Here is a 24,301-nt window from a genome sequence, read left to right on the forward strand (position 1 = left end):
GAAAAAGACGGAGGAACGCAAAGGAAGGATGGAGATTCAAATTTGTTTTGCACTGACAGAAATCCATTGATCTTACAGGAGGTCTTTTTCTCATTTCCATCAGCACTTTGCAAGGACTTACCCTTCCATTCCCTACAATTCTCTGCTCCAAAAATTAACATTTGAGCATTAACTTGGGTGCAACAGGCAGTTTCCTCAAACATTAGAGAAAAATGTAGAAACACGTGGAGCAACAAGACCATGGCCACAGCGGATGGTTTGCAGTTAGTACTGCATGAGAGAAGGCGCTAAGCCATGTAGCTACATTGGCATTAAAGGGTAGCTACTATTTTCCCTAAGAAATTACCCAAGAAGGACGAATCCAGAAATGCAAAGCTCCCACTGCTGTCCTTGGAGCCACTCATCCCCTGCTTGCAGAGAAAGCTCTGCCGGTACACTGAGGACAACTCTTTGGAGAAGGGGCTGAAAGCAACAACGGGTTTTGCTCTAACAGAGGGATTTTTGTGGAAGGCTGCAGGTGAACATTGTGATACAGAAACTAAGGATGGTGTAAACCCATTCTCTGAGAATTTCCAAGGAGCACCCTGGGACAGGACAGAGCTGGCCCATATAACACTATCACACACACTTCGGCTAGGACATTCAAGTAATTGAAAATACCTCATCCTTGCCCCTTGGTTTACAAAATCAGCAGTCTTAAGTTGCAGCAGGGGAGGTTTAGATTGGCTATTAGGAAGGATATTCCGTTTGGATGTTAGGAAGAGAGTGGCCAAGCACTGGAAGAGGCTGCCCCAGGAAGGGTGGAGTCCCCATGCCCAGAGGTATTTAGGAGACGTGTGGATGTGGGGAGACGGCTTAGCGATGGGACTCAGTAGGTCAGCTTGAAGGATGGACTTGACGATCTTGAAGGTCTTCTCCAACCTAAATGATCCTATGCTTTAGACCACATTACAATGGCATTCAAAATCCCAAACTCACCAGGCACGCTTCACCACTCAGACCTGCCGCAGCACAGAGGCTGCCTCTGCCTTTCTGTCACACACAGCACCAGCAGGAAGGCAGCTGTGTCACGGCAGGCTCCGAGCTGCCAAAGAAACAAGCTGTATTTGTCCTAGAACACTTGCAACCCCAGTGGAACCAGAACGTATCGGGTAAAACAAAATGAATGCTATTTCCCAGTATTGCTGCTGGCACTTGCACAAGCCAAGTGGTGTAAGTCAGCATCTGATGCGATGGTGCTGTACACGGTGCCTGCAAGGACAAACCTCCACCTGGAAGGGAACAGGGAGGAACCAGCCCTTTATTGACAGGAGCCCCAAATGACTTCAATATCCGAGTGAGAGCGTTTTGTAAATTCATTGTCCGCATTTGTACTCCCTCTCCTCTTCATCTGCTGATCACGCGACTGGCACATGGTTTGCAGGCACTGCTCTAAGCCATTTATTTCTCCTGACAATAGGAGGGAGCAGGAGGCTCCTCCAGAGCCAATACTGCTGCTGCTTTTAAGCGTGGCTAAACGCAGGCGCTGAAGGCCATGGCAGCTGGCACTCTCAGCCACGGGGCCTGCTGCGAATTACTGTTAACAAACACATTTGGTTTCATTAAGCCTTTCTTCTTCTTCCAAGTGTTACAGTCGTGGTTTCTGGAGTAAGCACAGAGGCTGTTTAGAAACATCCTGGGAACGAGTGCTCACGGAGCCCTTGCAAGGTTCACCTCCACGCTGCTGGGTTACCGCTGCCCCAGGGATGGGTTTGCAGCCTGTGGGGTATCAGCCTCAACTCCACAGTCCCATCTGCTTCATCCAGGGGTTCCCCCTTCCCTGTGAACAATTACACCCCCACACCCAGTAGAAGGGCTCATCCAGGGCTGTCACCTGCCGGAGCAGAGCCACCAGCACTTGGGACTGTGCAGAAGGGCCTGGTGCCACCAAACAGGGCTCAGAGTGGCAGTGGGGAGTGGAGCAGTGAGAGCAAGGCACAGGCCAGGTTTTCAGGAGGCCTCCAAGACCAGCAGTGTATTTTGTATGTTCTGCTGAGCTTGCTGTGCCAAGAAGAGATGTTGCTTCACAGCTGCTGAGGCTGTCAGCCTACTGCTCTGCAAAGGGATCATCAGCTCCTTGTCTTGTCCTCCTGAAATTCCAGGCTTGGCTCACACCAAGTTTCATTAAGGTTTGGAACATTATTCTTTTTCTAAAAAAGGGAAAGAAAATACTGAATAATAACACTTCAGATTAGCCAACAGAAGACAAGACTGTGTTGTGGGACCAAAAACTATAAGGTATCCATAAAGCCTCAAGAGGTACAGAGCTGGGTACCAATGTGATGTGTTAGAGGAATACATGTAATTTCAGGCCCTCCTGTTATGGAGCTGAATCAGATTACCTGCTGCTGATGCCCTTATTGCACTGATGCTGGGCGTGGAGGGATGGTTGCCAAACGGAAATCTGCGCAGCCTTGGGAACAGGCTGATGTTCCCCTACCCAGGAATCACGTCGTAGATGCTCACAGCAGATGGAAATTGATGGCTGTAATCTCCACGAGGAGGATGCTGGCTGCACTACGGCACCCCTGCTGCCCACCCCACGCGGCATGCCCATCAATCTGACGCGTGTTATTAGCACAATTCAAGGTTGCAGACCACTGCTGGAAAAAGAAACATAAAAAATCCACAGCGAACAAGTGCTGAGGGAAGCAGAGAAAGAGGAAGGCAATTTTCATCAGCTCACTGGGTGAAGATATGCCCCCTGAGCAGCTCTCAAGCTAGCAGGCAGGTGCCAGAGGGGCTCACGCACGTTTCTGTTCCTATAGCTACACAGAGCGGTTCTCTGCTTGCCTGGTCACAGCATCAGCCTGGCTGCTTTGTACAGCATTGGGCTGCATAAAGGGAAAAAAATTAAAGTAAAAATGGCATTTAGGTACTGGTGTTACGAGGGGTGCTGCATGGTGCTACGTGGGGTGCACTGTGTGCTGCAAACGTGCCTTGTGGCCAGCACTGCCTGCTCAGGGGATTTGGGGCTGGCTCTGTCTCCCTGACTTTCTGGGAAAGACAGAATCAGGGCAGCTAACTTCTCACCATGTGCTGCCCCTGCTGCCAGCAGATTTCTAGCACGTGCACAGCCGCAGCAACAGCCAGATTTTGACTCCCGCTGTATTTCCATGGGTAAATAACCTAGCACACATCGAGATAAATTCATCTTGGGCGTAACCCCAGAAACGTCATTTTGCTAAGAACAGAAATTAAGTGGGCCACAAGAGAGAAGAAACCATGTTTCCAGGGGGAAAAAAAGCAGATGCATTTCCTTGACAATTAAGAGCTACTGATGTTTTCAAAGGAAAGAAATGTTGGAAGCATCCCACTAAATTTGAGTTTAAGAAAAAACAGAATATTGATTTTAGAGCCTAATTTTCAAATGCTAGTGATGTTCTTCTGATGCATAATTCACAAAGATAACCCCAGGCCAGACTAGGTGGAGACAAGCCGAGTTATTTCATTGAAGCAGATAGAGCGAGCACCGGTTTGAAAGCTGGCCCTACAAATCTCCTCCTCTGAGTCAGTAACAGATCAGTGGTATAATAAGGAAACATTTTTTTAAATATCCATCGTAGTTGATAAAGCTACAGTTCTGAAACAGCTATGATGACACACAAAATGATAGAAAGCAGGACCTATGATACACCACGATTTACACAGATGTCCCTGTTAGAACATCAGTTACTTTTTTAGATACTTCCATCCTTTAATTACCTACAGGACACCTGCTATTCTTAAATTAGAAACAAACATGGAAAAAAAATCACTCAGAAGCCCATAATAAGAGACACAGTTATGTCCGTGTTCTTTCCTCTCAGTGCTGGTAGAAACTCCTGCAGTGTTCCTTCCATTATAAGAATTCATTTTGTCTTTTCCACCAAGCCGAGCAGTCGTGGCATGTTCTACTTTCAACAACTTGTTCTGAAAGGCAGTTACACTTTTAAAGATGAATACAACGGGATTAGAGAAAGCCGAGGTGGCTTTTCATGAGCACTGCTTTGTAGTGAAAATCTTCCCTCCAGTTTCATTGAGGCGCTGTGATTGAACCCCCTCCAGTGTCATCCTCTCTTCATCCACTCCCACAAACGGGGCTGCAGGATCTTGCTTTCCATATCTAGAGCCAGGTGTATTGTCAAACCCCAAATATCTGATTTTTCTTAGCCTAGAGAAAGGAGGCTCAGGGGAGACCATATCGCTCCTACAACTACCTTAAAGGAGGTTGTAGCAGGGTGTCAGTCTCCTCTCCCAAGCACCAAGCAATAGGACAAGAAGTGGCCTCTGGTGGCACCAGGGGAGGTTCAGGTTGGGTATCAGTAAGAACTTCTTCACTGAAAGGGTTGCCAAGGCACTGGAACAGGCTGCCCAGGGAAGTGGCTGAGTCACCATCCCTGGAGGCATCCAGAAGACGTGCAGATGTGGTGCGTAGGGATAAGGTTTAGTGGCAGACTTGGCAGTTATCGCTTGGACTAGATGATCTTGGAGGTCTTTTCCAACCTAAAGGACTCTATGACTCAGCCCCCAGATTTCAATTCAGATTTGGCAGCTTGCTAAGGTCCAAAGGCTGTTCAGCACACAGTATTGCTTGGGAATTATTTGTCTATTCATAGCACATCATCTACATTTCCTGGAGGTTGTGCTGTGTTTTTATTATTATTATTAATTTAGAAATGTTGTTTTACGCACAGTAGAGACTGTAACAAAACATTCAACATATTTTGAAAAATGCAACAGCTAGATGACAATGCTATTGTTAGTGTAGATACAGGACTGCAGCATAACTGGATCATCCCACCTGAATATATAAGAATTAAAACTTTAATTACCTTTTCCTCTTCTTAAGAAAACAATGGTGGTGGGTAGGTGGGAGAAACAAACACAGAAAACCTAAAAGTTCTCAGTATTTGGCTCAGACTACATCTTGATTAATTCTGTTAGAGCAGTTTGTATCCCTTCCCCGTGACAATCTCATCCCACAGGACCTAGACCCACTCGCCCTCTGCCCCTCCGTTCGCACTGCAGGCAGGCTGGGCTGGCATGGTGCTTTTTGGGCAGCAGCAGTTCTGGCCTCCCGGGTTTGCGAACAAACTCATAAGAGGAGGGAGAGACCAGGGTCAGTGAGATCTGGCTCCCCCCTGCGCTCACACCCACTTTTTTTCTTATTTGAGCCATAGTTTTGGTTTCATGGTGTCAGACTGAAGGTGAATTTCAGGACAGGATGAAGCAGGTGTGTAACTTCTGATTTATCGTGGTGATCTCAGGTGTGAGCAACCATCCTCTCAATCTGATGGCCAACTCCAGCAACATCCATCCCTTCCTGCATCAGGGGCATCTCAGAGGATCTCCCACGATACCCCCACCTGCACCTTTTCCTTTGCCCATCTCAGACATTCACTTCACAGCGACACCACACATCCACACCACAGCCAGCATCCGAACCTGCACCCCGCTCACATTACAAAGGCCTTCCCCTCTTCCCTCAGCCAAGTGATATTGACAATTTCCATCAAGGGAAGTTTAAATAAATTTTTTAGATATGAAAGTGAGAAATGGAAGGCTGAGAAAGAGAAACTTACCAGTACAGCATTGTTGTGAGGTGTGTAGACTAACCCCAAACTGATAAAGATCTGTTGTTTTAAGAGGTTATGACCCCTCCCTACAGAGAAGGAAGTAAAACTTTACCTGATGCTACAAAAACCAGTTCTCCCCCCAAGCAATCTTGGCCTTTCCACACATCAGGGCCTTTCTCTGTGGCCTTCTCTGCCACTCTGTGTGTGGGTTTACCCCAAACACTGCCACACAGTGCACCCACCATGTCCCAAGGCAGCAGGGGCCCCACTGCCAGACACCTCTTTCTAGACGCCTGAGGACCTCCTGGAGCATTTCCTTTGGATCTTGTATAGTTGAGAACAAACTATTTCTGTCCTACACAGCCTCATTTTTTCAGTTTTGTTTCAATTAAGTTGGGACCATCGCTATGACACTCCCAGAGTATCTTCCAGAAAGAGGGAAGGGAACTGAGAGGAGGATCTTTCCCCTCTCCCAAACATGCACACAATTCACCCCGTCCATCTGACACAACCTCCTTTGGGGAAATGGTACAGGAGTGCTGTTAATGACTTGCCTCTTGGCTGAGGTGCTGCAGTCTTTGCTTGGGAAGAGCAGGTCAAAGAGGCACGGGAGGAAACTCATGTGGTTTGTGGTACTTCTCAGTCCATTTATCTAACTGATAGGTGGGTTGGGTTTCTTCGCTTTGCTTTTGCTTTAATGAGCCTCTCCTGTCACACCACCAGCCCTGCAGTAAGTCTTCCTGCACGCAAAGCCCAAACTTTCCATTGCTGGGAGACATCAGGCTCCACTGCTGGATGCTGCGTGCAGGTCCTGCCAGCCAGTGACACCTCGGTGCAGACCTCTAAGCAGTACCCACTCCAATCCTCATTAAAAGGATGTTTTCGGTAACATTTCAGTACCTCATTTATAGGTAGTGTTCATGGAAGTGTTTGGAGACCCCCCTTTTCTAGATGTACAAGCGCGTAACAGTGACAGTCTTTGCCTTAAGGGCTGGTTGGGATGTGGGAGACAACCCGAGGTGAAATACCTCTGTTTGAAGCCAGAATCAGAACCAGGAGATCCAGACTACCAAACCTTGGATGCAGGATGTTTCTTCCTCTGCTGACCCTCTTCAAACACACCACAATGTTTATATGAAACCTCACCCCAAGCCCTAGTCATATGGCAGAAGAAGAAGGGGAGAGAGAAATACCAATAATGGGAGGTAACTACAATCCCCGAGTCATCCAGAGTACAAATTTCCACCATCTGCACACTGTATGTCCTAACCATGCACCTCAGTAAAAAAGCAAAGCATTTTTTTTAACAATGCTGAGGATTAAACCCCAGTCAAATCTGACAAATAAAAGCTCATTCAGGAACCCTGATTTATTTCTTACGGATCGATGACACTTGAAAGCAGAACAAACCACTGCGCTACAATAAACAACTGGAAGGAGAAATCAACACGTATTGGTAATTTATTTCTCTTGCTGAACAGCAACACCAAGAGATTGAACTATTTTGGATCAACCCAATCAAAACCATCATCTGGGGCCATAACCAACATTTTGTTCAAATTAAACTACAAACACGAAGCGCTGCCTTCCAAGCAGGGATGCTTTAAAACTGCTTTTCTAATAAAAGTGAGGGCTAGTTTCATAAGGGGACTTGGGAGGGTGATTTCTCAAGCCATGGGGAAGCTGCCTGGGGTCTGCACCACAGATCCGTGTCCTGGCCACCTCTCATCCCTGGCAGGGGACATTGTGGCAGCAGCACTGAGCCTCCCTCGCCCCTGCCACAGACACACTTATCCCTCCGTGCACCTGCAAAAGCAGTAAACACACACACTGATTTGTATCACTGATATTAATTATGATTTCAATCAGGAAAATTAATTAATAGTGGGCTTCCTGTGCTATCTATTTCCAGTCTGGTTTGCATTTGAGGTTTTTTGTTTTGTTTTGTTTTTAAGATGTTTTCCCAAAGGAATCTCTTACTGGTTGGAAGAAACTTGGTGCTATCTCAGGTGATGAGCAGAATGCATTATTCGGTATCTAAATGCAATAAGTAATTACACGGATTAAACACACCTTTATTCAAAACTTTAATTTTTTGCATTAACTTAGGGAAAAGCCAGTGGTGTGCATTTAGCAGATCTTTCTTTTTCTGGTTTTGATTTGCCATCCTGCGCAGCGATATAAATTTGAATTTCAATTCACAGCATACAAAAATAAGCTTACATAACTGCCTTACTGCATTCCAAAAATTAACTTTAAAAATATTACAAAATAGAGATTAAATATCATCTGCCATCACACTGAGCCGACAGACTAAGCCTGGTCTCCTCCTCAGCTTTAGAGCTAGCAGGTCTCCTTGATTACATTTTTATTCATAATTAGAACAGCAGGGGGAGGAGGAGGGAGGAAAAAAAACTTTCTGCTTTCTCCGTTTAGTTTCCAAATTTTAAATTCACATTATTCAACCAATGCAGGTGAGCAGTGAATACAACTTCTCTGTACTTCTGCAGGAAGGAGCACTGGTGGCTTAGCACTTAAATACAAACTGCCTTTAGGCAGGAGCATTGTCTAAAAAAAATCTTACATGAAAGTAGATTTTGACAATTCTCTTTAAAAGATATAAAACAAAAAATAAGTGCACAATTTCATGCAGCCAAGCAAAGTGCTGTGACACACAGTGACAAAGATTTTGACACTAAAAAGTAAATAAAATGGAGTTTGCATATTATCTTTTCTATATTTGTGGCTTATCAACGGTAATATTCAAACCCTAAATCCTTCTGAGAGGCTGGCATCTTCTACCAAAGGTCCAGCCCAGGTGAATTTCCATAGGACTTAGTTGTAATAATAGTACATTGGATAAACGCTTTCTCCCTTCTTTCAGAACAAGACCTATACACTAAATCCAGCTCCGTAATTCACATTTACAAAAGCCCTGATTTCCCATTTCAGTCATGATTTGCCACCTGCTGCTGCTCCTAACCAAGTACCCAGTAAAGAACCCTTCTCCCAGCTCTGAAGCTGCCTGGACACGTATTGCCACGTGAAGAGACAAGAATTATTTCATCATCTATAGCAAGATGTCAAGAAGAAACTGCATCTCTCCCATCTCCTACCTTTCCCGAATGGCATTCAGGTAGTCAGGTAGCACAAAGACAGAAAGTCAAGGAGCCTCACCAATGAAGTGTGGATGGATTGCCATGGTTTTACTGACAAACAAGTAACAAGGCAATACACACACTGTGGAAATTGTATTATGATATTATATTAAACTTATGGAGGAAGAAAGTTCCTGAACCTGCCACCCCTCTCCCATAGGAGACCCGTTCATTCAGAAACCCCGTCCCCCTACCCTCCCTCTGCCAAGTCCTGGCCCTGGCAAAGCCGTACATTTTGGCAACGTGCAGGTTTTCTCTGGTCAGGGATGCCCACAAGGAACGTGCTGTGGTAACTACAAGCGAGGAGGTTTCACAGAAGGAGGTTTCTCCACAGTAGATCAGAGCAGCTGTAAACTATCGGCTCTTTGCATCATCCATCCTCACGTAAATGCTCTCGGTACAAAAAGCTGCCTGCATTTCAGTACCGACTCCAGCAGAAAATCTCTGGAAAGCCTGAGGGGCAGAAATTTTCCTTCCAGATCCACTGAAGGCAGAAAATAATCTAATAATGGCTTTCTCAGCCTACAGTTCTTCCAACACCTGTTCTTCCTACTGTGCTTCATATTTCAAAGCTCTTTTTAAATCAAAGTGCTATTTGCTTAAAGTCCTCATTTTATCCAAGCCTGCTGCGTGTGCCATTAATAAAGTCCCACTAACAGACATCAGGATAAATATAAATAATCGCAAACACTATTTAGCATCAATCTGAATCCCCAGTTAACCCTATTACCCTCTATTTGTTTCAAGACGTTTAGCTGTCTTCAGCTGCTTGCTCCAATCCAAAGATTCCTGAGATTGAAACACTTTGCTTCTTATTTCCTCACTCTGCCGACAGCAGATGGACAACACCTCCTGCTCACACCTCCTCCTCTGCTGGCTCAGGAGGCCTGCAGAGATGTACCTGCAGGTTGTGCAAGAGGGCTCAGCTCCACGGCCACCGCCTGGCAGAGCCCTTCCAGGACTTGTAGAGGGGTTTTGGTCTCACCACCAGCAGTAAATGCCCAAGTTAGGGCACACAGCCCAGGAACAGCGCCTGCAAAAGGGCTGCAGAAGCTTTTCCTAACTTCACAGGCAGCCCAGCTTCACAGGATCTCCCCCTCCTGCGGCGCCATCCCAACGCTTCTCCCACGCAACTTGCTGGCCCCAGCACCGAGCTGCATTTCACACGTGCCATGGACGTTCCCCAGCCTCCAGCAGGTTTTTCAGCAGCCTTTTGCTAAACCAAAAGCAGATTTTGCTTCCTGGAATATCTAAGTGGTGAGAAGGCAAAACTGCTCTTGATTTACCCCAGCCAAAGGACTGGCACGCCTGTAGGATTGTAGGGAAGGAGAAGCAGGATGGAGAAAGATGCAGCAGGAGGGTATGGGACAGGTTTCTGAGAGACAGCAAAGAAGGGGACAGTGCTTGTGAGTAAGAAAACAAGCTTTGTTTGTTGTTTTAGTTTAGTTGTCCTGGGTGAAATCCAGCAGAGGCTGGCCAACTTCCATGAGCCAAGCATCCAACCCACTGCATGTTCCGTTTGGGGATTGCTGGTTCATTCCTGAAGGCCTGGAAGACACCTGCTGGAGCTCTCTGCTAGCACAGCCAAGCATTGCGTAGAGCTGCAAATATGCTTTGTTTGGTTAAAAGGAGCCTTAACGGGGAGCAGGGCTTGTGGACTGATGTCAACAGCAGCAAATCTCTGTTTACCCAGACAACAGGTGCAAGGAAAGCAAAGGCGTTTCCCTCCCTCGGCACGTAGCACGGCACTGGAAGCTGGAGGAAAGGGAAAAAAACACAGGAGGAGAGAAACACAGAAGGAGAGAGGGACGCCTGAAGGATCGAGATGGCCAAGGAGCAATTTCAACTTCCCTTTCTCAGCTCCTTGCTGTCCCAGAGCCTGAGATCCCACACACACTCCCGACCGTGAGATAAGAGGCAATGCTTTTTGGCATTAAGATGTCGCTTAATTATGTATTTTAGGCAGTTTTCCAGTGCAGAAGCCTCCTCCTGGAGTGCACCCCAGCATCCCTCCTGCTCCACAACCCCGCTGTCCAGCCGTGCTGGATGGCTGCTCGCGGAGCAGCTGCAGCCCAGGGAGCCCAGGCTGCGCGGAGCCCTGCGACACAGCCCCGCAGGCATGCGAGACGCAGCACAGCTGTGGGGAAGTGTGAAACAGGCGTCCAAAGCATGAATCACACATTCCCCGTGCAAGCTGCACACCAGGGACACAGCCCAGCCTTGTTTCTTCTCTTTTAACCACTGCATTCGCTCGCTGTTATTTGGAGCTATTGACCTCACACGCACCATGTGGCACACCTTGCCTTGAGGTAACTCGTGCTGCTGGGCAGATGGTGTGCTTGGGAGGAAAGGCAAGGGGCGAGAAGACACCTTGTAAAGGAGGTTTTGTGCTCATACCTCCAACATGAGCATTTGGAGGAAAACACAATTCCAGAGACTGCAGGTCTGGTCCTTTTTAGACGCAAAGTCAAGAAGATCCTGGTGCCATGGCTGGCAAATTGGTGACAAAACCAACAGCACGTGGCACAGAGCGCAAACACTGACTGAAATATCAGCAAAGGTGGTGAGCTCCAGAAAGCAAGCACAGAGGCTATGTGTGTGTCCTCACAACACCAAATTCAATCCACCCTGAAACACATTATAGCAAGAATATGAATAGATGTTTAAATAGACTGTTGTCATCTAGTGCATCTCACAAATCTAATCAGAAGTAACCAATACTGCAGACAGCTTGCAGTGCCATCAGATGTAGCATTTAATAGTCCATTCACAAAAGCTATCAGTTTCTTTCTCCCTTTTCGGATGTCTTTAGCTGGTGTTTCACTCAGGTCCTGTTCCTGTCCTCGTCCATATTCATTTTGGCCTCTTACTACAGACACCTCTGTCTGTGCTCTGTTCTCCCTTTCTCTCACCTACCACACCACCAAAATCTCCAGGGTGTTTCTCTCACAGGGTTGGACTTGTCACATCCAGCTCATGGAGCAGGACCACAGCTGAGAAAGCCAAACTCTTCATCAGAAAAGCAATATTAAACTTTAGGTAAATTCAGCTTGATAAACCATTGAAGGTGTGTCATGAAGACTGTTGCAGAGCTTTTAAGCTCATGTTTTCAACTGAGGCATGCACTCAAGTCCTTTGTTAAACTGGGGTCCATGTGCTGACTTAAATCCAGCTCCTCACCCAGCACTGCGCTGATGGACACCAACCGCTCAGCTGAGGAGCCAGACCAGCAGGCTGTGCTAAAAAAGAGGGTGAGAACTCCAGCTTCACAAGGACACAGGAGATAAATTCATTAGTAAATAGGGGCTGACATACAAATAGAATAGAGGCAGAGATGAACATAAAAACTTAACAGTGATGAGCACAATTTGCTGGCAAGTCTAGAAACCTTCATCTAACTGCTGCTGTGCCTCATGAGGACGTTTGCAGGCAGAGCACAGAAGCAGTGTTACTGATTCCTTTAAGCAGGAGGCCATACAGGGTATATCAGACACTCGTTTAGATATGTACGCAGCTCAGCACTCAATGCAAAGCCTGCTGAAGCCAGTGGGTCTGAGAATGGTGTTAGAAAACCGATTTTAGGAACCTGTCAAAATAATTTTACGGATGTATTTGTGATCTGTGACTGAATGCAGCTAAATGAACTGGTTTTCCAAGTTAGATTTATCTGGAGAATCTTTTTGACTTAAACGCTCGCACAGCAGTAACAATGCTATCTAATTTTGGCAGCGCAGAACGCAGTAGGATGACTAAAATTAGGTTTGCAAACATGCAGACACAAGGCTTCACATGACTCATCTACTTCTCTAACTACGAGCGTCCCTGATAGACTAATGGAATCCTCTCCACGGAGGATCGTTTCCTCAATAAAGGCAGAGGATTTAAAGCAACCGTGTTACAAGCAGGAAGAAGATCCTGCATTTGTAGTGAGGTAGCACATTTGTTTTCAAGACATACAGCAATAGAAAACATCTCATCTGGAGAAAGCACTTCTAAACGTTTTCCTGGAAAAGCAGTTAAATCCGAACAAATGTGCCAGACCCTATATATCCTCACCTCCTGCCACGGGTGGACTTTGCTGGGAAGTCACGTTATGAAGAAGTATGACATGAATATGCAAGCGACTTTGCCCAGGAGGGGCAATCCAGAAGAAAGATGCCTAAATAAAAGCTGCTTTCTGAAAGAGAATGTCTCAGCCTCAGGAAGTGTTCACCAGTAGAGATCGGAGCATTTCTCTCTGGCAGCATTGCTGTCCCCATTTTTCACACCAAATCTGTTTTGCCCAATCACCCCAGTGCTAGCACACAACTGGGAAGAAAACCCAAGTACCCCCAAGCCCCTGCTCCCAGTCCACTCACCACATCGTTGCTGAAATCCATCCTGACTTGAGGCCTCTGTTAACAGAGGGGCATGGGAATCAGAAGAAATCCAGCAGCGTTCAGCTCTAAGATGCTGAAGGTGCTCAGATCAGGACTTCCTAACCTCGTGTTTCAGGTTGGGAGAGCTCCTACACGCCATGCATGCTTTGTGCTCTCCAAGTGCTGGGGCAAGACACAACACTGCCAGAGCAAGGCTTTTCTTATCAGGGCCTCTGGGACGGTGCAAGCTGGCAGACAGATTACAAGAACCTCAGAAACGGGGCTCTCTGTGATTATACACCAGAAAATTTGGCCAACTAATCTAAACAACCCCAGGTGACGCACATCACTGGAGAAATAAATTGTTTCATGAGACAAACATTGCAGAAGGACAAATGCTGCACCTCTTAGCAAGAAATGCAACTTCAAGTTGTCAGCATGCAACACAGTCAAAATTTCCCCAGCACTACTAAAGCTGTGATCACACCAATGCAGACAGTAAGGTCACCTTGCTGACTACATTGCCCAGAGGAGTTTTGTACTCTGCAGTCCCATGCTGCTGTGGACCATCATTGTCTACTGGTACAAAGGCCACCATGTCCCCGTGGGTGGAGCAGCCCGACCAACCTCAGGTCTTACCAGCATTTTGACAACGACAGAAAGGTGGTGGGCAGGGAAGGGAGGCAGAAATGACAGCCAAGGGGCTAAAGTGACGAAACGATAGCTGGGAAGGCTTCAGGTGGGATAAAAAAAGATCTGCACCAAGGGAGGAACTCATGGAGGCTGAGATAGGGAAGGCCACAGAAGAAGATGGAGGGGTTTCCTTCTTACAGAAGGATTCGGGAGTGTTAGAGCAAACTTTTCATGCCACTTACCTACCTTCTGTTTCTGGCTAGACCCCTGGGTCTTTATTCCAGTCACGCCAGCAAACTGGGCAGTCAACAGAGGGGATGGGAAAATACCCTCAGTTACTCTTTGTACTATGCTCCCAAAATGTCAACTACTCCAGTGTCCCTAGTCCTCCTTTTCTTGCAGTTTTTTGGGTGCTTTCTGCAGTGAGCTGTCATCTTGGGGCCAAGGCAATACAAAACTGCCCTGGTCTTTGAACTTTCAGAAAAAGAACTCCTAAGGCTGAAGGCTGCAGTAGAGAACACACCTGCACAAGGCAGGACAGGGTGAAATGAAGAAAGAAAGTGACTGTTTAACTGGTTCAATTGTTGTAATCAGAGACACTGCACCGCTTTTATTGTTGTAGGAATATAAAAAAGTTATATACATCACTCGCTCTCCCACCTTACAACCTGAAATACAACTGTACCAGCATTTCAGTTACTGGAATAACCCAATTTTGTTTGCAAGCAAGAAGTCCAGGAACTTGGTATTTTTAAAAATCAAAACTCAGATTAGAGTTGGCATTTAGAAGCTTCCAGAAGCGGCAGGCCCTAGGGCCAGGGCCTTTGCAGCCCCAAGGGCGCAGCTATGCAAGTTCAAATAAATTAAGTGCAAGGAAATTGCATAAATCTACCTCCTCTTCTGCAGCGGGGAGAGGAAGCCCAATACTTCCATGCTTCAATGGGCAGGCATTCATGGAGATGAGTAAAATATTATAATCAAAAGGCCATGCTTCATAAAGGAGTGCACTGAGGCAGCTGGTCTCCATCCAGCTTAAAAATTCAACCTTACTTGTGCCTTTAGAGGAGCAGGACCCTGACACAAACAAATTACCTTCAGCTTTTTTTTTCTTATATCTCTTCACAGCCCTCCTTATGTCTGTAGATGAATAAAACCTCTTTGCATAGCCACCATCATTTCAGTTGCAGACTTACGCTGCAGTCTCACAGTGGGGAGCAGAGCCCAGCAAGCCAGTAAATGCACCATTTCTTTCATAAGGAAGTGCAGCACAGCATTTTCTGCTAGAAAGAAGGCTCTGTTGTTCAGCACCTTTTGAACACATCCTTCCAGAAGCAAAATATCTGCCGCTGTAATTAAGGGTAGGGTGCTTAACTGAATATTTCTTTTGTCAGCTATTCATTTTAAAATGAGAATTTGTTGCCACATTATGCCATTTTAATATCGGATTGCCCTCAACCAGAACATCTGTGTACTTAACCAGCTGCTTTAAACAACTGCCTTCTTTAAGATGAAGTCAAACAGATTACGTGGTTTATTATAGCCAAATTTCACTCTGAAGTTCATTCTCTCATGCCTTAGTTGTCAAGAAATGAACTGTCAATTCATTTCCAAATTAAAAAAAGCAACAACAAAAGCACACTTACTAAAGGGACAGCAACTAGTGTCTCATAACTGTGATAAAGACTCAGTACCATTAAAAATTATTTCCATATTAATGTCCTTATTATTTGGTAACAGCCAAATTCAGTCACTCCGCAACTGGCAGGAATGAGGGAAGAAGAGATCAGCTCCTGAGGACATGTAGGTAGTTGTGGCTTAGGATATTTATGAGCACGTTCAAAGCATTTCTTTACATCTCTCAGAGTAGCGAGATGCAAAAGCTTCGTCAGGTATAAGACACATGGAATTTCTTCCCCTGGAGCTCAACTTTTAAAACAAAAAGCTATCAGTTATCCTTGCGAGAAGGGATTTAAAATGTAAACTGGATGGAATGGGCACATCTGCCTAAACTTTCAGAAAGCAAGAACTTATGCCTGAGCTCCACGCTTAAGTTTTTTTCCTTTCATTATTCCTTGTTATTTCACTGCTTCCTGAATCATAAGCCTGACCCAGGAAGACCCAGCACTGCCCAGAGAAGATCTCCAGCTATTCTAAAGGAAACACAATGCTTTAAGATGGGACAAGGTGATGCCAACAGGAGCACAGGGATTATTTTCTCAAAGGGAATTTTCTTTTTAGTGTTTGGGAACTCCTGCACCAGTGAAACTAGGCTGGTCTAGGATGACATCTAAGACAAAGCACTTAAGAAAAAGAGGAAAATGTCAGCTATCCCAGGTCCATTAGTTAATTGACTCAAAGCATAAAGACCATCAGCACCCAACTGAGATGACAACAGTTACAGATTGTCAGCGTAAATTGCAGACCAAGAGAAGCTCAGCACTTTGAAAAATCCACTTCAATGTTTCAGGCATTTACTACAATCTGTGACCTTCTTTAATCCCCCGCATCTCCCTCCACAACTCCTCCAGCATCCCAATGGGCAGGTAGGTAGATCATGAAGGAAGCTATGCTCAGAGTCTCCCTCATCTGCACAGCTTTTACTACCCAGGCACAAGTAGCTCTTTGGACTTTTAAACACACCTTTCCCTCAGAAAGCTTCACGACACTGCAGTACAGACATTTCTGTGGTTTAGCTGCTATTAGAAGTCCCAAGTAGAGAGTTCAGTTAAAGCACAAAAAATGCTGGCAATCATACAACTAAGCGCACAGGGAAGGCTTTTATAAATATGATGTATGAATACATGAGGACATGAGGGGTTAGTATAAATTAGGTTAGGACAAATTAACCAGAGGATATTGATGTAGTATTGCTTAGAATACCTCTGTAAAGGCAGACTTCAGATGGCTGTGTAAGTATCATAGGCACTGCATTATAAATATATTTCATGGAGAATTTAAAGTAAACTTAACATGAAGGTTTTGGGGACACATCAGGGAAATAAAGAACAGAACTTCTGAAGGCATGCTACAAGAGGACAGTAGGTGATTTTGTTTGAAGAGGTGCAATTGGAGTTGAGTGGAACATCCCATGTAACACTGAACCCTATCCCAAGCCACCTTCTGTCTTAACTAACACCACGTTTTACAAGGAAGTTTATTTATTCCATCTTCTGAAATAAAAAGATGTGTTCAAGCAACAAACCAAATTCAAAGCACTTATCTCACCCGAAGTCACCGAGTCGGTACCTGGGTTATTCCCACGTTTATACTCCAAAACTGAAGTTAAATCTAATGGATGTTATATCATGGGCCAGATGTTGGAATAAAAATGATGGGATAAGAAAATGAAAGCGCCATACACAGAACATTGAGAAAGCCAGATAATCTGTGAGTGCTACCCCTGTCAGCAGCTGGTTCAGGCAGAGACCTCACCCCATATGTCACCCTGGCTTTCTGTTCACAGACCAAGAAGGCCTGGTGCTGCTAGCCCCCAGATCCACCAAAACCAGATCAAGTCATCCACAGCTACTTGGCAATAGCTAGGCTAGCCTTTAGCTATCAGGGCTGGGAGAATCCACTGTTTCCTTCTGATGTCTTTCTTCACACGTGCTTCCTCTTTCTTTTAATAACCTCCCACTCTGTAACCAGCAAGAATACACCAATCCCTAATTTCTACGTAATGAGGTCTAGGGCTGGCAGTAAGTATCATCAGCCGGGCCAACTGCAAAACCCCACTATGAAAACAGTAAATTGCTGTAATAAACCATGGTTTGGGCCACCTGGCTTACTAAAGCTGCTTACACTGTGCAAAGTTCTGCTTCACCTCACCCAGCCCAGCCAACCTATACACTGCAGTTCTTCATCTAGGCTCCCTTAAAATCAAAAGAAGGGAAAGTGTTTTTAGAGCATGCTTCATCTGCTTCTAAAGTAGGCAGCAAAAACAGGTCATACGAATCACGTTATCAGCAGTTTTCTCCTGCCATTGATTACACAAGGAGGCAACAGGGACCAGGTCATATGCAGACATCCCAAGTCGGGGGAAATGAAGCCCATCTCAGACATCTGCACAACTGCACCACAGCGCTGCTTATCCTCCCATGGCTGAAAGCGGGGCTGATTTCCACTGCAGAAAAAAAGTCAGAAGTAGAAGTCACCCAGCCTTCTACAGACTGGTCTCAGATTGGAATTCCCAACAAGGCAAGGCCTTTCTTCCTAACACTTGAATTAAGTAAAGGGCTTGAAAGAGCTTGAGTCAGTTTGAGTCATGACTTCTATTCCCAGCAGGACATCTAATTTGGAATCTGACCTTTGGCATGTCATATAACCTTCGTTTTCCTGCTAACTGCAAAGTAGGGATAATCATAACAATCCTGCAGGAATGCTGAGTCTTCGCTGATTAACATCTTTATGGTGTGCTGAGAATCCAGTGCCCCTCATCACAACAGAGGTACTGGTAACTACTACATGAGTTCCAGCATGATTACTGTAACAAAGAGCACTTATCTGATATTTATCTTTGAAACAGCTGAAATTAATTTGCATGCACTCATTTTTGGACAGTCCTCAGTGGTATCTGCATCCTTATTTCTCTGGGATTTGTATCTTCTCTTCTGTCACTTGACAAGTTCACCACCATCTTCCCTTTTCTGTTGCCTGTTCCAGTCATCCACTAATGCAAAACATTCATCTCTTACTTTCTGCCTAAAGATGACTACATATAAATATATGAAAGCCCACACATTCTGCCATTAAGTTTCCCAGACAAATAGATTTGAATTTCAGTAATGTAAACAAACCTGCAGGCTTTTGCCAAGTCTAATGGACAAATCTGAATAATTCCTGCCTAGAAGCCACACTTGAATCACTGCAGACAGCGATTTGGACGAGAAACCAAAACCAAGCATTGCTGCCCCCATCTTCCATTCTCGCAAACTCTACCAAGGTAATATCCAAGAAAATAAGTAATACAAATGCTTTCATTTTACTCTGAAAACAGCTTCTATTTACAGTAGGAACACACACACATATATAGGCCCTGTAAGAATGTATATATGTGAATACACACTGCAGAGAGAAGGCATCCTTTGCCCACTGAACCCCACAACGCCCATGCTCATGGCACAAAGGACATGCTGCAGCAACAGCTGAGGGCTATGGAAACCACTTTCAGCCCAGTTACTCACCATCCCTGAGACAAGCCATATTTCCCCATCCCATATTTCTACCACAAAGCCATGGTCATGCTCAGCTCTGCTGCCCCTTCTGGTTTAAATGGATGGGGTGGTTTAAGCAGAGAGCCTCCAGCCCTCACTCCTGGCTGCTAACTTCTAGCTCAAACATCACTGTCAGATTTGATCCCCTCTCGAAGTTACAGGGGCTTTGGGTCTGCACACCAAGCACTGACTACAAAACCAGGTGACTGCTCTGGCCTACATGCCTGGATGAAGAGCTCCTGGGGTGGACACAGCTTTCCCTGGGCTGCAACAAGCACTCCAAGAACAACCATAACTCCTCACTTGCCCATCATCTCTGTCCCTGCTTGCCTGAGCTTGCTTGGGCATCCAAGTAAAACTCAAAGTGACAAGCAACACCTGTTTCCACAGATATTTTCCACACCCAGCTACATCTGATCCTTGCTTGATTTCCTCCTCTAAAGCTTAATCGTGGTTTCAGTGAACAGCCTCACTCAAGTTCTCGAGTTCTTTACTTAATGCTTCTGTATCTGAGCTCAGACATCTGAAGGGATCTCTAGTTTAAGTAATCTGTTCAGCACAGAAAGCCCTGGAAACAGACTTTCTGCCAGTCATCGTCTTAAACCATAGGCGCAAGCTGCAGTACGGTGTGTATTTTTCCACTGTAGCAACACAGTGACAGGATTTTGCTTCCCTTGCACTGGATTTTCTTAAATACAGCTCCTCTACCAGATGGACTCCATAAAGTGTAAAACAGGATGCGTGTCTCAAAATGGGTTCTTAAAATTCAAGCTTCTATTTGTGGTACCCACCAGAAAGCTCTGCATCATCCTTTAGAAGCGCTGAGAAACAACTAGAAGACCTGATGGAGTTCATAGGCTGGTTCTTTCAATTTACATATACGTAATTTGCAGATACAGATTTTAGGACGTCAGAGGTCGTGAGGATGCCCCACTCTATGTGGATCATAACCCACAGTGGGGAAACTGATGGGGGAAAAGCCCAAGAAGTGAGGAGGAGGCTCTCTGCCCTCAGCACTACCCCCAGCATACGCCGCCCGAGGCAGCGTAGGCCCAGCTCCTCCCCATGGCCCCAGGCTCAGGGCTCTGTCCTCAGCAGGGCTGACCTCAGATGCTTCCACGGGAAGCAATGAGGAAAGCAGAGCAAAACATGCTCCAGACCTCGGGAGCCAAATAGCACATCCACAGGGAGAAACGGCCTGTGCCTGACCCCTTGCTCGCCCCTCGCCCACACAGGCAGCAGCAGCCAAGCGAAGTCCTGAGGACTTGGCAATCGGGGTCACCCTGATGCAGACCGACGGGAACACAAGCGTGGCTGGAGCTCAGAGAGGATGTAGGAAGCTGTCGGGACAGTGCTGCACCGAGCTTTTACCCACAACCAGGCATGGATGCGATCCCTTCCGTGGGGTAGAGAATAAAAGGTACGAAACTGCAGCTCAGCACCAAGGTGACAGCAAGCGCACGGCTTTCCCCTCTCAACACCACCACTCTTCCACAAGCCTCAGTGCTGGGAAATGGCATCGTATTTCAGGATTGATTTTCTCCTACTTCAACCTTCAAAGCCAGGATGTTGCTACATCTTTGTCAGCAGTGTCAGGAATTTCCACGCTAAATCTGACATCTTTTTCATGTGAAATGATCTAGATACCTTACATGTGCTGTACCCTGTGGATTCTTCTTCTTCACTTTGTTCTGTAATCAGGTGTTTTCTTTCTCCTCCTTTTCATAGTGCACTTTATAAATAGTTTAAATAAATGCATATCTTTGTTTAATGAGCCTGTGCTGTCTGAGTGAGTTTGGAAATTACCATTAGTTATTTGCAGTAGCTAAAAATGGCTATAGGGAACCTATTGACGTGAAAGCATTGCCTGCTATTAATGCCACTAATCTTGCCTAACAACCCAGTACTGTCTCTGAAGTGTGATCCTTTCCCAAAGTTGGTGTTTTGTTTGATTTTTTTTTCCCCACCTTTCGCAGTACTAATCACTTAGGATTCCTAAATCATTTTCTGTTTTGCTTGCAACAGAAATGTCCCAGTACCGTAATGGGATGGGTCCAGTTGCACCATACAGCACACTTATACACATACGTACACACACTGTACAACATACAGACTCAAAGGACTGCCTTGTTTGCTTTAAAGCACGGTGGGTGAAGCTCGGGCTGTATTCTCTGCTTTCAAAGGGCGTACAGTGATGGTGCAGTCATCTGGCGTAACTGGGACATGCATTTATTTATGCCCAAGTGGTACTGTAACTGCATGCGACCTACAGTATAGGCTCTAGGCAATAACCTCTTTCTCTGGTGACAAGGTCACAAACAAAACACGCTTCCCTTGCTCTAACCGCATTCTTCTTGGTTATGTGTGAATTTTTCTTCACTTTGTCTTTTTTGTATGTTCTTCTGAAAAGGCTTTCATCACCATTACCTACCTCTACCACTTCATCAGTTGCAAACATTTACTGATACATCTTACTACTGAAGTCACACAGGCTATGTTTTACCTTCCCAGTTTTAGTGGCTTCCAGTAGTATAAGTCTGTATCAGTCTTATTTACCCGCAACCTGATGCACCGAAAGATCATAAATATAAGAAAAATAGCAGCTTCTACAACGATAAGGTCGTAATTCCAACTCCCTCCATTCTGCAACACACGTAAACAAGTCTAGAATCAGATTTTCCACATTATTTAGCGCTCTAAAACAAACATAAATTTTCAAATAATTAAAATATTCTACATCTGTATGAGTATTTAAATACAAAGGCCAATTTTCTTCATAAATAGTATCCAGCTGATCCTCCTCCCTGTAATAATCAGAGCAGATACCTGCTCTTAGGTATATCGGATCCATGCAAGACGAATTTTTTCTTGATTTTTGAAATATGATTCTTAGATTTCCATTCCCCAACTAAAAGAATGTGACTTTGATCTCATATAATTTGTAATGAATGACAAAAAGAGTCTCATCTGTTACAGGCATTTTAACCCAGCTTTGTAAGAGACAGCCCCTTGCCAAACAGCAGCAAAGCTGTAATAGCCGGACAGGACAGTGTTAACTACATGAAATGCAGTTAGCATGGAAAGACATCAAAAAGTGCTGTCTCATCAAGCAGAGATGTTCTGTGGAGGCAAGGTTTGCAGGAATACTTTTTTTATTAGACCAATTCTTTCAGTCAGAATAAAGGACAAGCTTTTAGATACACACAAAAAAAATCCTCTTCAATCTGTAACAAAAGTTTCAATCATCTATTTTCCTAAACTTTTTCTCATTTTATTTCCTTCAAGCTTTTATTGTTTCCTCTCTTTTCCTTTTCTCCCACAGCCAAATTTAATGGGACATTACCTGAGGATTTGAAGCATTGGTAAGAACTGATACTTTAATGAAAAGCCGAACTTTATCTTCACAGAATTATATTTCTTCTGTGTGTTTTTTATATTTTCTTCATTTTTGTTTGCTTGTTTGAAACTTCTGTTTCTGATATGCAAAGTGGTTGTATAACCATAAGCTCTCCTGTTTTGCCCATTACAGAAGTTGGTGTAATACAAGATATTCCCTCTCCCTTCATACACTGCCATGTTTGTATCTTTAGGCCATGACAGCACTACAATGTGTATGGAAATACACATTGTTGTATGGAAATACACCATGTTGTATGGAAATACATCAGTTACCATAAAGGCAGCATAAGCTCTCCTGCCCTATAGCTAAATGCCGAAGACACTCGGCAAGGATGGGGACAATCCAGATTTAAATGCAGCTCTGTATGATTCTAGGGTCAGGCTGTCATCCCATATCATCCAGAGTCAGGCAAAGTAGGACTTACTCTCCTTAACCTGAACCAACACAGGGATACTGCACTGCCTGAGTGATCCAACTTGAAATGCTCATACTTCAGTTTCTAACAATTGACAAGTATCAACGCATGTACTTTCACCAAAGAGGAGCTGGAAAAGTTTTATTTTCATTCAGTTTCAGATTCAAAGTCTCAGCTGTGCCTCCACAAAACAGAGCCAGCATCCCTGCGCCTAGCCCAGCAATCAGCTTTGCCAGGCCGTTATCCCCCAAACCTCGTGGCACTTTGCAGCATTACCACCACCTGCCACATGCATCTATTGCCTGGGAAAGCTTTCCTCTATGGGCCTCTCTCCCCAGTCCTTCCCTTCCTTCTTCAAAGTACGGCTTTGCTTTCATTGCACCTAGATGGAAAGAGAGAGGCTATTTCACAGACTTTCATCCTCCTCACCTTCCCCTTCTCTGCACCAGCTGCAGCAAAGAGCACTGAGGTGTCACCTTCCTCTAGCTGCTCAGGGAAGGTAATACTACAAACCCCCAGATTTTACTTCTCATTACCATACCTGACCCAAATCGGTCTCTAGCAAGAGGCAGCTATGGTTTCTAAAGGAGACAGGCCCAGTTGTGCTGTGCAGTCCAAAGCATGAAACTAAACCCAAGCTGGCACTAAGAAGCTCTGCAGCTGCTGGTCAGCCAGCAGTCTGCAGCTACAGGTACCACTCACACAGAATCACCAGGGGAGAGTAAAAGTCTTGTTCCTGAAAAGCACACATGTCCTCAGATGAAAACTGCTTCTAGTAGTGACACATCATCTTTCCTGACACATTTTTTTCCCTATAAGCAGGGTATCTTCTCCACCTGTAACTGATGAACGTGAAGCTTATGAGGATGGGGTTCAAGCTCATCATAGAATCCCAGACTCATTAGGGTTGGAAGAGAGCTCCAAGATCATCTGGTCCAACCATCCCCCTACCACCAACATCACCCACTAAACCATGTCCCTAAGCACCATGTCCAACCTTTCCTTGAACACCCTCAGGGACGGTGACTCCACCACCTCCCAGGGCAACCCATCCCAATGCCTGACTGCTCTTTCTGAGAAGAAATGTCTCCTAATTGTAACGTGTAGTCAGAGAAAAGGCAAGTGGGAAGTCATGCACACACTGTCGTGTGGCTGAAGTTCAGGGCAGGGACAGAGATAACAGGCACCTGGGGAAGGCACTGGGACAGCAAAGGCAAGCACCTACCCCTAAAAAAGTGGCACTGCCAGTAAGGAGAAGTAGGCAGGCAGCATCTGCTTACCATACAGGATAAACTTCAAAAGATAAAAGGCCTCAAGTCTTTAAAGACACTGCACTCAAGGCTAGACAGAGTTAGCAGGACTGTGAATGACTTTCTCTAATAAATGCCCACAGGTGGGTTTTAAAATTATCATTAATTCTGTTCTTTAAAGAAGCCGTCTGTACTCACATGTTTCTTTTCATTTTAAAGACTGACATCAATTTCCACGTGACTCAATAACTGGCTTCAGTTCTGAAAAGCGTGTCTG

At 45.2% G+C, this 24,301-nt stretch overlaps 1 protein-coding gene across 3 annotated transcripts in view; it reads right to left on the reverse strand.

Annotated features, from left to right (window-relative positions):
- The window catches only part of EVL (Enah/Vasp-like), a 141,228-nt gene that overhangs the window by 90,204 nt on the left and 26,723 nt on the right, over nt 1–24,301 (reverse strand). The window contains exon 1 of one of the 3 annotated variants that reach the window (XM_068682778.1): nt 5,604–5,688. The exons of the other annotated variants lie outside the window; for them this stretch is intronic. Coding sequence (XP_068538879.1) covers nt 5,604–5,614 — 11 coding nt within the window. The 5' untranslated portion in view covers nt 5,615–5,688. Of the gene's footprint in view, nt 1–5,603; nt 5,689–24,301 lie in introns of those variants that run through there. 3 annotated transcript variants of the gene reach the window in all.

This window comes from Anas acuta, chromosome 5 (genome assembly GCF_963932015.1).
Source record: "Anas acuta chromosome 5, bAnaAcu1.1, whole genome shotgun sequence".
NCBI lineage: Eukaryota > Metazoa > Chordata > Aves > Anseriformes > Anatidae > Anas > Anas acuta.